This window comes from Dromiciops gliroides, chromosome 1, assembly GCF_019393635.1.
Source record: "Dromiciops gliroides isolate mDroGli1 chromosome 1, mDroGli1.pri, whole genome shotgun sequence".
NCBI classification, from domain to species: domain Eukaryota; kingdom Metazoa; phylum Chordata; class Mammalia; order Microbiotheria; family Microbiotheriidae; genus Dromiciops; species Dromiciops gliroides.
The window spans coordinates 153,701,456-153,717,391 of record NC_057861.1 but is presented as its reverse complement, the minus strand read 5'-3'; the positions used below and the strand labels follow the sequence as shown (position 1 = coordinate 153,717,391).

General features: G+C 35.9%; 2 protein-coding genes across 2 annotated transcripts in view; one reads left to right on the top strand and one right to left on the bottom strand.

The window, feature by feature from the left end:
* The window catches only part of DECR1 (2,4-dienoyl-CoA reductase 1), a 51,781-nt gene extending 50,867 nt beyond the window's left edge, over nucleotides 1-914 (top strand). The window contains exons 9-10 of the mRNA XM_043975389.1: nucleotides 571-633; nucleotides 734-914. Of these exons, the coding sequence (XP_043831324.1) occupies nucleotides 571-633; nucleotides 734-793 (123 nt within the window). The 3' untranslated portion in view covers nucleotides 794-914. The remainder of the gene's footprint in view (nucleotides 1-570; nucleotides 634-733) is intronic.
* Nucleotides 915-11,495: 10,581 nt separating this feature from the next.
* The window catches only part of CALB1 (calbindin 1), a 38,483-nt gene continuing 34,042 nt past the window's right edge, over nucleotides 11,496-15,936 (bottom strand). Inside the window, exons 7-11 of the mRNA XM_043977452.1 lie at nucleotides 15,274-15,329; nucleotides 15,149-15,188; nucleotides 14,948-15,001; nucleotides 14,466-14,537; nucleotides 11,496-13,891 (exon numbers count right to left, since the gene is read on the bottom strand). Of these exons, the coding sequence (XP_043833387.1) occupies nucleotides 13,778-13,891; nucleotides 14,466-14,537; nucleotides 14,948-15,001; nucleotides 15,149-15,188; nucleotides 15,274-15,329 (336 nt within the window). The 3' untranslated portion in view covers nucleotides 11,496-13,777. The remainder of the gene's footprint in view (nucleotides 13,892-14,465; nucleotides 14,538-14,947; nucleotides 15,002-15,148; nucleotides 15,189-15,273; nucleotides 15,330-15,936) is intronic.

The following is a 15,936-nucleotide window of genomic DNA, read 5'->3' as shown; positions in this document are numbered from 1 at the left end:
CAATAGTATTTCATTAAATTTATATACCACAACTTGTTTAGCCCTTCCCCAATTAATGGGCATCCCCTCAATTTCCAATTCTTTGCCACCATAAAAAGAGCAGCTATAAATATTTTTGTACATGTAGGTCCTTTTCCCTTTTCTATGATCTCTTTGGGATAAAGACCTAATAGTGGTATTGCTGGGTCAAAGGGTATGAACCTGAAGCCTTTCTAACTTGATAGGTCCAGGTTGAGCCTGCATTTGGTGACATGGCCTTCAAGTGCCTGGGGCCCCCTCCATTTCACAGTTAGGCTGTAGAGTAGAACATCTGTAGAATGTCATCCTTATTATCATTATTATTATCACTGAAATAATGTGAAGTGCTTTGCAGACCTTAAAGTATCAATTATTATTAATATTCTTTTTGTTGTTACCACCACCACTCAAAATAAACAACTCTTTAAAATTTAGGCTCCAAGTTAGTAGACTCATTTGGGTTTTCTAAACAGGATAGAAAATAGGAAATGACAAGTATCTTTGAAGCCTAATGGAAAAGACTTTTCACTTTATTTCATCCTATTTTTCTAGGTCATTAGATTTGATGGAGGGGAATATGTGTTTTTAGCAGGAGAATTAAACAGCTTAGTGAAGGTAATGTTGTTTCCCAGATCTGATATTCATACACAATGTTACTAAATCTTGGTAAATCTTTTCTGGATCATATATATTTGTATTTTTCTTTTTATGCCAGGTAACCAAGCAGCAGTGGGACTTATTAGAACAACTGATCAGGAAAACAAAAGGTTCCTAAAGCTATCCTTATCTTAATCCTTTGCTTGCGGAAAATATTGGAGCAAAACAAATAGTAACTTTAGTTTTATTTTCTTTAATCATTTTATGTAACACATCAAATAAAAAATCTTGTCACAAGAGATTGGTGTTTAAATGTCAAGTTTAATTTCAGTCTGTTCTTTTTGAATAATGTGTCCTCGTTATCCTGAGAATGAGAATGGTCTTATATGCGTATCTGGAAAGCCAAGCATTGTAGTTTCAATTTTCTGGGTAATTTAGGTAGAGAGCACAATCCTCCTTTTTGGGAAAACATCCATGAAATTAAAGGAGGGCTTGGGGCCCAAATTACCCAGATTTACTAACTTAATAAACTATAGGTGAGTTGCAATCTGTATCAGTGGAGTGAGTTGCTAAGCTGATGAAATATTTATACTGATGAAATGCTTTTACTTGATTTCTATTTTCTATATTTGCCAGTTAGTATGCTGCTTTCCATTTTATCACTGTTGTATGTAGATTGGCCACTGGTGCAAATATTTCATCCTTAAATTTATATGCACCAGAGTGCCTACCAAAGTTGCATTTTTAACATGGAAGTACATTCATGAATAGATACAGTTGTGATATAGGAACAATTGGCTTTTTTTTTTTTTGCGTACAATTAGCTTTTGCTTGCACCTTTTAGGCAATCAATTTTTATTTGTTCAATTATCTGAATGTTTATAAATACTTTGCCTCATTTTCCTCCTCTTCATCTATTTATCTCTACCTACAGATAGATGTCTCTAACTCCTGGCTTTTTTTTTTTTTTTTTTGTGAGGCAATTGGGGTTAAGTGACTAGCCCAGGGTCACACAGCTAGTAAGTGTCAAGTGTCTGAGGCCAGATTTGAACTTAGGTCCTCCTGAGTCCAGGGCTGGTGCTTTATCCACTGCGCCACCTAGCTGCCCCTAACTCCTGGCTTCTTAAACTGTGGGTTACAACACTATATGGGCTTGTGTAACTGAATGTAGGTGGCATGAAAAATTTGGCAACAGTAAAAGGTTATGTATACCTATTTTACATACCTATATACGTGGGGTCATATCCTCAGGTGAAAAGGGGTTGCGAGTGGAAAAAGTTTAAAAAGCCCTGCTCTAGCTAACAAATGATATTACTTGCTGCTAAAATTTGTTTCCTAACCTCCATAATTGGACACCAAATCTTCTTTTTTCCAGTTTTACTTAGTCTCTCAGGAATTACTTCATCACCATGTATTAAAGATTGGATTAGGAAACAAAGCTTGGAAAATGGCAGAAAAAAATCAGCACCAATAATATTCTGCCTGCATCACAATTAGAAGCAATTTTGGTTATGATGACTTGAAAACTTTGCCCTCATTATTTATTATTTATAACTTTTATTTACATTGGGAAAGTACTAACAGAAAAGCATCATGACAATGTATTGAAAGCTGGTCTTAGAGTCAGAAGACCTAGGAAGACCTGGGTTCAAGTCCCTGTTTGGACACATACTGGTTTTATGATCCTGGGAAAGGCACTTAGTAGCCATAGCAAATCTCTAAAGTAATAAATTATATTGATCTGCATTAGTGGAGGGGGTTCCTCACAAGGAGTTCCCAATACCAATAAAATCACAGGTCTGATTTTCTTTTCTTTTTCTTTTTTTGGTGAGGCAATTGGGGTTAAGTGACTTGCCCAGGGTCACACAGCTAGTAAGTGTTAAGTGTCTGAGGCCGGATTTGAACTCAGGTCCTCCTGAATCCAGGGCCAGTGTTCTATCCACTGCGCCACCTAGCTTCCCCCTGATTTTTTTTTTAAGAAGGTACTTCTTTTCATAGTGTGGTTCTAACTAAATTAAAAGAGTAAACTCGGGTTTTATGAATGTGGGAATTCCTGTTAACAGGACACTCCTTGTCTAAGCCCTTTATTACAGAGATAAGGCAATAGACCCAGAGAAGTTCAATGACTTGTGCAAGGATACCTTACTAATTAGTGGTAGACTGGGATTAGAGGCCAAATTTCTTCTCTATTATTATGTAGCTTGTTGCAAAATTTCCTAATTTCCTGGTGTAGATCAATGAGGATTTAACAAGGTCTTTGTGATCAATACATATAAACTAGGCTTTGGGGAAGATTACAGTGGGTTGGTGGGGAGGGAAGGATGTTGGTAAAATATTGACAGTATTGAAATGTTTATGTTATTAGATTTCCTATGATGTTGTAACGATTGGAATAACGCCACCTGCTGGATACTAACTGTAGAAGAGTTCTGCCCATGAAGCGAAGGTCTTTGAGGGCAAGACCAGGAGTCTTGTCTTTGGTATCAGGAAGTGACGCGGACTAGTGGGAGGAGGAAGGAAGAGACTGGCGCGGAGTCTCGGGGCTCTTTCCTTTGGACTCTGGTGGAGAGCGGAGCTAGAAATGTGCTCTCCCTTTAATAGCTAGGAATTTAGGCCTTTTTCTCTCTCTTTACCAAATTCTTATTCTCCTTAATAAATGCTTAAAAGTCTAACTCTTGCTAAAGCTTATAATTTATTGGCGACCACTCATTAGATATTTTAGACAGTTTAACTAGAATTTTAACCCTTAACAGATGGCTGACCACGAAGAGGAAAGCTAACCCTCAGTCTTCTTCTGATCTGCTGGTTGGGTAAGAAATTTCCCCTCCCTCTCCCTTTAACTGCTAAGTACTGGTGTACTGGCTGTGTTTTTCCTTTGAATTTTTTCGAATGGACCTTTTAAACTCCCTAATTATCCTATTTTTGATTTTGGTCTGTTTAACCAGACAAATGGGAGATAAGATCATGTTAATGCTTTGTTTTTGTGGATTTTCTATTTTTCTTTTTATTTTTGTTAAAAGAGCCAGCAACTTACTCACACAAGGAAATATCTCTCCCTCTCCCAACCATGCTTTTTCAGAGAAACCTGAAGAGATTCCCGCAGCTTTTCCCAGTTCTAACACTAATTGTTGCTCTAATTTTGCATGCCTGGAGGCAATGACCCACCCTCTAGAAGCTTTTAATCCCCTAGCACCTGGAGACAAAGTGGGGGAAGAGGAATCCAGGCCTGAGTTCAAAATCAAGTCTGATTCAAATTGCTCTGGTCCCTCCCCTCCTCTCCAGACCCCACCCTCTACTCCTCCTATGGCCAAGCCCATTGCTTCCCCTGCCTGGGAAGTCCAGAGATCTGATGCGCATGCTCAACTTTTTCTACCTGCATTTGCAGCTTCAGGCTCAGCCCTTCCCCGGCCTGGCTGTGCTTTTGAGACAATCTTAGAAAACTCTTTAAATTCCAGATATGCTCGTTTTGTTCATAATTTTGCTAACCTGCTTTTGTCTTTAATTAGTAATCTTATAAAGCATTTGTATGGTGAAAAGACTGACAGACAATATAGAGGGGTTAAAGAAGAAAAACTTAAGCTGAATAAGAATGACAATCAACATAGTTCAAGACTCTGCCTCTTTTGCCATGGAAGGGTATATATTTTACAGAAATGTAGAAGTAAGCAGCAAGGTATTGATATGAGTATTGGGGATTTTAGATATTGGAATCAAAAGTGTTCTGAATTCACTCAGAGTAATAGTATCAGTTCAGAGGTTACATAGGATTTCTATGCTATTATATGTACATTTTGAAATTAATGGTATAGGTTTATTTTCGTAGAGGTTTTCATGCATTTGAGATTGTGTTTTATACTTAGTTTCTAAAACAAAGAGAATATTTGTAAAAGCTTTTTATAGTCATGTGGTCCAGTTTATATTTTATAATACTCTTATTGATATTAAGTTCATATTCATTTAGATTTCCCTAGTTTGAATTTCATTGTCTTTTATTGTTCCACATGTATCTTCTTCTATTCATTCATCTATCTAATTTTGAAACATGGTTTTGATTTCATAATACAATGTTAATTCTAGGAGTATTGTGCTCCCATATTCTGAGTTGTTTGTTTTTGTTATTTTTTCTCAACTGATTATTTGATCAAACTCTTTAAAGCATTTCCCTAGCAAATTGTTTGCCATGGCAAGTGTAAATTGATTCTAGAAGTATTATTTTTGATAAGCATATTCCAAAAAAAAAAAAAAAGAGGGGAACATTTGTAAAAGTTTTCTTTTTTCAAAAAAAAAAAGTTCTTTGAGATTCTGTTATGCTTTAACTTGTATTTAAATATATTCAGATTTTTCACAAAAGTAATTGTATACTAAGTTTTTAAAAAAGGGGTATTATTTGAAATTGTTGCATAATTATATATTGTGTTCTGAGTCAAGATGTATTCACATTTTTTGCAATCATTTATTATCCTCAATTTTTAAATCCATATGAGACTTGGATTATGGGAACTTATCATTTAAGACACTAATTGCCTTTATTCTGAGTTATCAGATGCCAGTTGGCCAAGATGCCATCCAATCACAAGAGGAATACATGCAAGAGCAGACACTGAACTGTCACATGAGGGGAGACATGCATGAAGTCAAGGTATGGCCGAGGGAACGGCTTTTGACTAATGTTGAGGTTGGATTCTCTTGGTTTAATATTTTATTTTATTTTTCCCCACAATATTGTACAGATGGCTGGAAGTATTGATCCCACCCATCTCACTTCTACACCTGGCTTCTATGCTCCCTCCTATATGCCTGATGCCATGGACATCTCAATCCCATGCATCTGATTAAGTCTGACTCAGTTTCTTCCAATATGTTCGGTGGCATGGACATATATTCCATCCACCTCTTTTAAGCCTGGCATACTGTATGGGCAGTACATACTGCTCAAGTGTGGGAATGCTCATATCCCATCATTTCTCTGTTCTTTTATGGTAACCCCCATAATTATCTCAGGTGTCATGATAAATACAGTGTTGAATTTGGCCTTGACATCTGTTACCAATTATATTAGATTTTTTAATTTCTCATAATGGCATGAGGATAATTAGGCAGATGATGCAAAAAGTGATGAAACAAAGATAAAAAATTATTTTTAATAATTAATATCGCAGCAATTGTCTTCTCAATTACCCTCCATAAGGGGGGGACTATAGTAATATTATAATTTTAAAGAATGTTTCAATTTTTGTTTTATTATATGTTTCATGTGTAACAACTAAGATTCTGAATTCCCTTAGACATGTTTTTGAGAACTTTCATTGTTTGATTTGATTATTGACAAAGCTATTTTAAAGTTGTGTTAAGCTCAATTTTGTAGGAAATTTCCTGGCTGATTACCAGTATCCACACATCAACCCCTGAAAAGACTTCCATTCCACGACTACACCTAGAGGACATCTAAGAAAAGACTTTCAGAGACTTTAAATGAACAGTTTTGATTTGTTGTTTTTGTTTTTGTTTTTTTTTTTTCTCTTTCTGTTATAATATACACCATCTGTAATATGTATTCTCTGCAGAGGCCCTCCCTTTGCAAGACTAATGTCAAAGCGTCAGTTCATGAGGACAAAAAAAATCGCCCCTCTGGACAAAACTTTCCTCTCTTCCTTTTCTATATTGTTGTTCACATATTATTAGTTATCAATAGTTATTATATTCTTTTTACTGTTCCGTCAAGGAAACATTTTGCTTCTTGAGGAACAACAGGGGGGACTGTAACGATTGGAATAACGCCACCTGCTGGATACTAACTGTAGAAGAGTTCTGCCCATGAAGCGAAGGTCTTTGAGGGCAAGACCAGGAGTCTTGTCTTTGGTATCAGGAAGTGACGCGGACTAGTGGGAGGAGGAAGGAAGAGACTGGCGCGGAGTCTCGGGGCTCTTTCCTTTGGACTCTGGTGGAGAGCGGAGCTAGAAATGTGCTCTCCCTTTAATAGCTAGGAATTTAGGCCTTTTTCTCTCTCTTTACCAAATTCTTATTCTCCTTAATAAATGCTTAAAAGTCTAACTCTTGCTAAAGCTTATAATTTATTGGCGACCACTCATTAGATATTTTAGACAGTTTAACTAGAATTTTAACCCTTAACAATGTTAATGTTAGAGTATTATTACCATGAGTAACAAACAGAGGCTTGAAAATGCATTTATTACAGTGAACTCTGTAATGTTGTTGACTATCATAGAATGTGATGCATACATATACCATTTGTATTCATATTGTATTCATACAGGGCAGGTAGTGGCAGGGTAGATCGAGTAGGAAACCTGAAGTCAGGAAGACTCATCCTGCTGAGTTTAAATCTGGCCTAAGACACTTACTAGCTGTGTGACCCTGAACAAGTCACTTAACACTATTTGCCTCAGTTTCCTCATCTGTAAAATGAGCCGGAAAAGGGAGTAGCAAACTACTCTAGTAACATTGCCAAGAATACCCCAAATTGGGTCATGGAGAGTTGGACACAACTGAAACAACAACAACAACAACAACAACAACAACAACAACAACAACAACAACATTTTTAATGGTCCATAGATATTGTGCTATGCAAGCACACACCTATATACATTTGTATGTATACATATATATATGTATATGTACTTATACACAGCTATATACACATATATTCTTTCTATCTGTTGTTGATGCTATGTGAAATTGATAACTATGTATGTGTGTGGGTATAAGTACTAGTACAGTTTATTCATGGGTATCTTGGTCTATAATATTTTTAGTTTTTCATTGGTCTACTGGATTATCTTATGGTTTTTCTAAACTATAGACATTATATCACTAGTGAGCAAACTTTTCATCTTATGGAATTTTTACTTTGACTTTGGGGGTCACTAGAATCTTGGGATAAGTAAGGATAGACCATGCATACAATTAAATGGGTGTTAATTATTGATCTATGTATATGTATATCTATGCATAACTTTCCCATTAGCACCTTTGACTGTTGTGCCATATTCAAAGTAATCACTTTCTTCATTGACAACAGAAATAGGATGCACAGTTAGGATGGGATCTAAATGCTTCCTAGCATGGAGCTTTGCCAGACTCCTGCCATTTAAATTTTTTCACTTGCTTCTTTTTTTTTTTCTTTTCTTTTTTTTTTTTTGCAGGGCAGTGGGGGTTAAGTGACTTGCCCAGGGTCACACAGCTAGTAAGTGTCAAGTGTCTGAGGCTGGATTTGAACTCAGGTACTCCTGAATCCAGGGCCGGTGCTTTAGCCACTGCACCACCTAGCCACCCCCTTTTCACTTGCTTCTTAAATTTCATCATTATATGGAGCACTCAGATGCAGAAACTACCTTTCTACCAATGCAGATTTTCATATGTTCTGTACCTTAGTTTAGAGCAGAAATTCTTGACCTGGAGTTCACAGACCCCTAAGGAGTCCATGGATAGTTTTTGGAGGTCATGGACTTGAATAGGAAGAAAGTTATATCCTCTTTAAAAAATATAATTGGTTTCCTTTGAAATCTGCTGTATTTTATTTTAATTTATTTAAATTAATTTGAAATAATTATTCTGAGAAAGAGTCCATAGGCTTTATCAGACTCTGCTAAAGGGCTTCATGACCTAAAAAAATGTCACTAGCACCTCTCTTAGAGAGTTGCCTGGGGCCCTGAGAACTTCAGTGGCTTGTTCAAGATCCCATGGCCAGGAGATGTTAGGACTGGGAAGACCTGAACCTGTGTTGTCATGAATCTAGTGGTCAGTTCTCTTTCCATAATGGAATGATGCTCCTCATGTCATTTTTATATATGATTTATATTTTATATATATATATATAATATAAAGCATATATATGTAGATACATACATGAGAATACTCTCTCTCTGTATTTATATATATATATAACATACATACACACACACACACACACACACACACACATATATATATATATATATATATATATATATATATATACAGAGAGAGAGAGAGAGAGAGAGAATTCTAGCAACAGCTTTCATTCCTCACTGCTATGTCTATTTCCTAATACCAGAATTCCATTTACATGTAAAGAGTGCCTCTTCCCTGTCTACATTTCTTTTGCACAAGGTTGTTCAGTGTACTTTCTAGGTGTTATTGTTATTTGTGTGCCTTTGGATTCTTTAGAAATAGGCTGAGTATATTCATATGATTCAGCTGTGTGATTTATTTAAGTAATTCCAGAAGCCAATTTCTCCTGATTTATAATATTAGATAAGTGGTGCAGTATATAGAGCACCAGACCTGGAATCAGGAAGACCTGAGTTCAAATCTGACCTCAAACACTTACTAGCTGTGTGACTTAGCGAGTTACTTACTTCTGTTTGCCTCAGTTTCCTCATTTGCAGAATGATCCGGAGAAGGAAATGGCAAACCACTTTAATATCTTTACCAAGAAAACCCCAAGTGGGGTTATGAACAGTTGGATCTGATTGAAAAAAAATTACTGAACTAAGTCCTATCAATCAACTAACTTTAGGAATTTCACAGGTAAGCTTTGAATAGGTAGAAAATGATACCATGTAGCTATTTCAAAAGGGAGGAGAAACTTGCATTCTTATTATTTCTGGTCTTCATAAAACTATTCTAAATGATGAGTCTTCATAGTAGATGACAAAACCCCTATATGGTCCATCCAGAGAAATTTTTTAAAAATCCGTTATCTTAAAATATTGGCTACTTACTTTAATTTTTACTCTTTAAAAGTAAATCTCCAATGATTTTATCTTGAATTTTTAAATTATATCAGCAGATTTTAGCATTTTGGGGGTTAAAATAGAAAAAATACTTCCATTTCTAGACATCTAATTGTCTCATTACTTTTGTTTTTGTTGGATGAAAGAAGATCTATTAGGCATTCCTTCCTAGGTAGTGGTGAACAACAGGTTCATTAGCTCATTTCTGCTTATGATTGGTTAGTATTGAATCTTCCTAATGTGAATAGGAGATAAATGTGAGGAAAATCCAGATCTCATCATGTTTGTTTTTTTTTTTTTTTTGTTTTGTTTTGTTTTTGCTGGGCAATGAGGGTTAAGTGATTTGCTCAGGTTCACACAGCTAGTAAGTGTCAAGTGTCTGAGGCTGGATTTGAACTCAGGTCCTCCTGAATCCAGGGCTGGTGCTTTATCCACTGTGCCACCTAGCTGCCCCCCCCATGTTTTTTTAAAATATACTAGTAGTTGTTTTAATTTTTTTTAAAGGAAGTGATGGGTAGAAAAATAAGGTTACTAGGACATTATTTATAATCAACAAATTTCGTTTCATCTCAGGCCACTCTAAAGCAATTGTATGTGTGTTTATATGTGTTTGTCCGTGTGTGTGTGTGTGTGTGTGTGTGTGTGTGTGTGTGTGTGTACACATATCCACACACATATGTCTGGCAATCTTTTATATTAGGTATATAGTTACATTTTGATTTTCCCTGCTAATCATGGGGACAGAGCTTTGAATAATACAGAAGAGTAGTAGAATTTTTAAAAAATTCATTTAAATTTGATTTCTTAGAATACAAGTCAGAGGTATGCAGGCATTGAGACAACATGGAGACATGAGCACACATACTCAGATATTAATTCCCTTTGTGTCTGTCCTAACTTCTAAAGCCTCAGATTTAGTGCTAGTATTAATCTGGATGCAAATTTGCAGTGGAGGGGAGGAGGTTATTATGGCCAATCCACAGAGTTGATAAGCTCATAAATAGAGAAATGATTCTCTTATATTAAGTAGTTGGTGTTGACATCACATCTTGCTGTGTTGGACCATTTGGAATACTGAATCACTTAAAATTTACAATATTGCTTGAATTTCCTATAGAGTAGTCTATGATAGAGCTGTTCTTAATCTGGGGCCCATCAACATCCCCTTCTCCCCAACCCCCCACCCCATGGTAGGGGTATCTATATAGATTTCAGAAGATTTGTGAACTTGGATGGGAAAAAATATGACATCGTTATTTTCACTAAATTATAACTGAAATTTAACATTTACTTCAACTAGAAATTAAAAAAAAAATAGAAATGAAAAAAAATAGAGTAATAAACATTACTCTGAAGAGTCCATTGGTTTCACTGGAGTGCCAAAAGGGTCCACAACAGAAAAAGTTAATAACCCTGCTATGGGGCAGCTAGATGGCGCAGTGGATAGAGCACTGGCCCTGGATTCAGGAGGACTTGAGTTCAAATCTGACCTCAGACACTTAACACTTACTAGCTGTGTGACCCTGGGCAAGTCACTTAACCCCAATTGCCTCACAAAAAAAAAAAAGAACCCTGTTATAATGGATAAATACCATAGGATCATTGCAGTAGAATTGCAGGGGACCTCAGAAGGCCATCCAGTCTAGTGGGTGAAGCTGATTTAACCTTGCTATAAAATCCCACCTTCTGCAAGAAGCCTTTCCCAGTTCCCATTAATGTCACTGCCTTCCCTCTGAGATTATATTCAATTGATCCTGTATATAAGGTTACTAGTTACTTTATATCTACTTTGAAAATAGTTATTTGCATGTTGTCTTCCCCATTAGAATGTGAGCTCCTTATGGGCAGGGCCCATTTTTGTCCTTTCTATCCCCAGTCCTTAGCACAGTGCCTGGTACACAGTTGGTGCTTAATAAATGCTTGTTTACTTGCCTGTAATTACAGAAGTACTAAGTGGCCAGGGTGGGATTTGAACCCAGGTCTCTTGTTCTTTCCACTTTACTATATTGTCCCACCTGGTATCCCTAGAGAACTAATTAGACATTAGTAATCTAGTTTTCTTAACAATTGAAATACCTGAGGTTTTTAATACCAAAAGGTTTTTTTTTGTTGAGAGCTGGAATAAACACAGTCCATTTGTGGTATTCTGGAGAAGATACTATTTTAATATATCGTTTCGAAATGACATTTCCAGTTCAGATTGTTGAAATTTCTTTCATGTAAATCTTCACTCCATTTACTCTATGAACATATAGTAGAGATTTTAGTCCATTTAAATCTTTTGGGCTAGAGTAGTAAAACATCTTAGTCTGCATCGGTCATAGAAAGTCAGACACTTTATAGAAGGAACAAAAACTACAAGGTACATCCATTTCCCCCCTTTATTTGCTCTTAATAATGAAAGTCAGCCTAAATTTAGTGTGTTCACATACACACTAAGAACAAAGCTTATCTACAATTCATTTAAACAATTGGGTGAATGATATCTCTTGGTAGATCTCTACCTTTCTTTCACTGAGTTACAGCACACCCATTTTGCCTCATTTAGATAAAGGGAAGAAAAAATCAGCTGAGATGTATGAAATCCAGAGCCTTCATTTACTGTCTTCTATGCATGCACACCTTTATGTTTTCTCTATAAATAGCTCTCTTTATCCTTTCCTTAGATCTGTCTCATGATTAGACAATCAAAAGGCAGATGCTGTTAGGGTCCAACAATAACCACCAGAGATTGGTCCAGTTAGTGTTACATGATATTGTAAACCAGTTCTGGGTAAAAGACTGCCAGTAACGTTCATCTTTTTAATAAGGTAATTGAAAGGAAATAAATCTTCCCCTCAGATAACAGTATTTTAAAACTCTTTTTAAGCACAATATACAAATAGAACTCAGACTATTTTGAATGCTGATTTCACAAGATGGAATATAGAGCCCATGGCATAAACCAGAATATTGACAAGCTAACATTTAACCATTTTTTTAAACATGACTCTTTAATTAAAATTTGATTACTTGGTAAAATAATTGTTAGAGCTAGGAAATATTTTCAGAGGCAGCAGAGACATTTGTTGAAGATGATACCACCTTTAGGTGAAGAAAATACAGGAAGTATGGAAAACTAGACACCAAGGTATAGTATATTAAATTTAATTACAAGTTACACAGACTATGATGTAAAAACAGCAGTTTACTAGAATAATTATAATCTGCAACATGTGAAAATAGTATAGAAAATGGATTAAGTTCATCATCTTTGATGGCAGGCTTGGTGAGAAATTACATTTACAGAATGAGACAAATCCATGTTTCTACCCAAGTGCCAACTTTTCTTACCTCACTACCAAATTAACTGGGACCAAGAGTTTGATGAAAAAAGCTTTATATTGGCGAGTATTCCAGAACAAGGTAAATAGAGTATACATTCTGGTAGATGGAAAACTCCTTGTGGGAGGGACCATTTTAATTTTGCATTTTTTTTTATGGGGCAATGAGGATTAAGTGATTTGCCCAGGTTCACACAGCTAGTAAGTGTCAAGTGTTTGAGGTCGAATTTGAACTCAGGTCCTCCTGAATCCAAGGCCGGTGCTTTATCTACTGCACCATCTAGCTGCCCCCCATTTTGAATTTCTAATCACTAGTTCCTAATAGTGCCTGAGCTCCCCCCACCACCAGTAGACAACGAACTCCTGGAGGGCAGTGACTGTCTTTTGCCTCTTTTTGTATCTCTAGCACTTAGCAGTGTCTGGCACATAGTAGGTACTTAATAAATATTTACTGGTTGATTGATTTGTTTTATTGATTTTCATTGCTAATTGTATTTAATAAATGTAGTGTTGTTATGGATTCTATTCCACAGAATAGATGTGATTAACTCCTTCCTCACTATGGCTGCACAGAGATGTAAGTAATTCATTTTTCTAGATATTTATGTTTCAGTGAATGAGCATCCTTCTCCCTGTGACTGTGTTCATGGCACATAAATGCTTTGGGTGTCAGACCTATGATCCCTCCTAAAATAAGGCTGCCTGCTCCATTGTATGCAATGCTTCTAATTGGGGAGTAACATGGATTGAAATGACAGAGGATAATTTTCACAGAAGAGCCCTAAGCAGCATTTTTTCCTTTTTGAAATCTTGTCCAGCTATATTTCAGAAAGCAAGATCAATTTTAGGTGGTTCTTTATTGAATTTACAGACTGACCTAGACAGAGACATTCTTCTTATCGATTGATCATAGAGTTACAAAAACTGTACATTACAAACAGTATAGAAACAAACTGAAAAGAATGTGCCACACATCCTGGATAATCATCTATATGCAGGTAAATTTACAGATATAAAAGAAAGTACAGCCTACTCCCTTATAGTGCACAGTTATTGTATAGATACAATGTATCACTAGTGAGTGGATATAATTGTGGGTCTCTAGTTATCACCAGCACAGAGGATGAGAGCCAGGTCTGTTCGGTACAGCTTGCCACCATCCGACAGAGCCATGATGCTTTTTTTGTATGTTGAAATGTTGTTAACATCCAGATCCTGTTCAGGGAACACATACTTCTTTATCAATCCACATAATCCCCCAAACCCAGGAAGTTAAAGAAAAGTGAAGCCAACCTTTTATTTTTTTTCCTTAACACCAGTCCTTTTGAAAAGAAATTATACTCCATCCTTCTATAAATAGAAATAACAAGAACTATTTCCCCAAATCAGTCATTCTCAAACTTTTTCAACTTATTTCTCAACATTAAAAAAAATTATTGAGGCTTCAGTTATTGAGCTTTTGCTTTTTAGGTTATATCTATCTATAATTATCATATTAGTTGAATATAGTTTTGACTTTGTAGACCCTCTGAAAGGGTCTCTGGGATAACAGACACTGAGGACGGGTTCTTGGAAGACCACTGTAGTAAACTATTAATGAACTCATTTGGTTTAGAGCAACAGTTCAATACATTAGAATAGAAATGTACTTTGGGGACTCATCTCCAAATTTGTAAATATATTTCTAGTAATAAGGTTTATCTAGCAATTGCATCTTGGTGCTTTATTTTAACTGAGCGGACTTGAAGAAGTCTCTTTAATGAGCCAGACTAATTAGTGGATAAATTACCTGCTTATTCTTTTCACAGAGATCTTTCAGTAAAGCATCTAATTCATGTTCATCTATGTATCCGTTGCCATCCTAAAAGAGGGGGGGAGAAGCAAAAATACAGTCAACTTCAGATTACCCACAATAAAATTAGCTAAGGTTTACCAAGACGATTGAAATCTATAGCCCCATGAGGTCAGTATGGGAGGTAGAACAAATATAAAACTGACAGGTGCATTTAAGTGATTTGTTCAGAATGTCAATTCTGAAGTGCTAGTGGAAGAGCTAGCCCTACAAGACCCAGAGAGTATTGACAAAGGGGAAGGAAGGAAATGTGAAAAACAACAAAGGACTAGAATAAGAAACCCGTGATTAATGAAGAATAGGTGGTGGCCTGTCTATTCTTTATATTATACCTTTTAATCTGTGAACCACTGATTGTTTCCTAACAGACGTTTTCAAAATGTTTTTCAACAATCAAAGAAATAGTAAAGACAAGTTACCTGATCATATAACTCAAAAGCTTTATTGAACTCTTTCCCACACATTTTGACTCCCTAGAAAAGAAGGAAAATGTTAGATTAAGGATTACAGTGAAATGCTAGAGATTATTGTACTACTGCTGGGCATGTTAATATCTTTTATTTGAAAACTCTACAAATTTCACCTATAACAAGACAAAAACAATTTAAAAAATGATATACCTGGAATTTAAGCAGGAAATTCTCTTGTACTGGTAGCAACCTTTGGGTTAAAAAAATTGTAGTGTTAGGTTTTTTTTAAAGTGACAGACAATATGAAACTATATTTGCAGAGTTCTTAAACTTACCTGGCCATTTCAGTTAATTCCAGCTTTCCATCATTGTTTGAGTCAAACATTTTCAGCTGAAAGACAATGTCATGATTATGGCTATTAAAGCACATTTGTTGCATTGAGAAAAAGAAAATTCAAAGTAGGGTAAAAGCTGAATTGCAGGCATTTTATCAGCTGCAAAGTTCTAGAAATCAGCATTTCTGAAATCTTCATATACAAACACATTTCAGACACATGGCTAAATGAAAGAGACTAATCAAATAAATAGCATAGTATCATATAAAGAGAGTGCCCTGGCTCTGAGATTAGAACCCAGAAGCCTGGATTCCAGCTTCAGTTTGACTACTTTTTTCTTTTTTTAAACCTATTTGACCTTATACAAGTCACCTTTCCCCCCCTGAACCTATCTTCCTGTATAATGAGGAGACTAGTTTAGGTCAGAGATTTAATCTTTGGCAGTCTGGTAGAGCTTATGGATCCCTTCTCAGAATAATGTTTTGTTGCCTTCATGCATAATTGAAGGAAATGGTAAATTTCATTTGGAGTTTAATGAAAATATAATGCTTTTTCCCCCTACACAAGTTAATCCCTTCCCTCCTTCCACATCCAGGTTAAAAACTTTTGTGACAGGTACTTTTTAAAGTCCCTTACAGATCTAAACATAAATTTGCTGTTTAG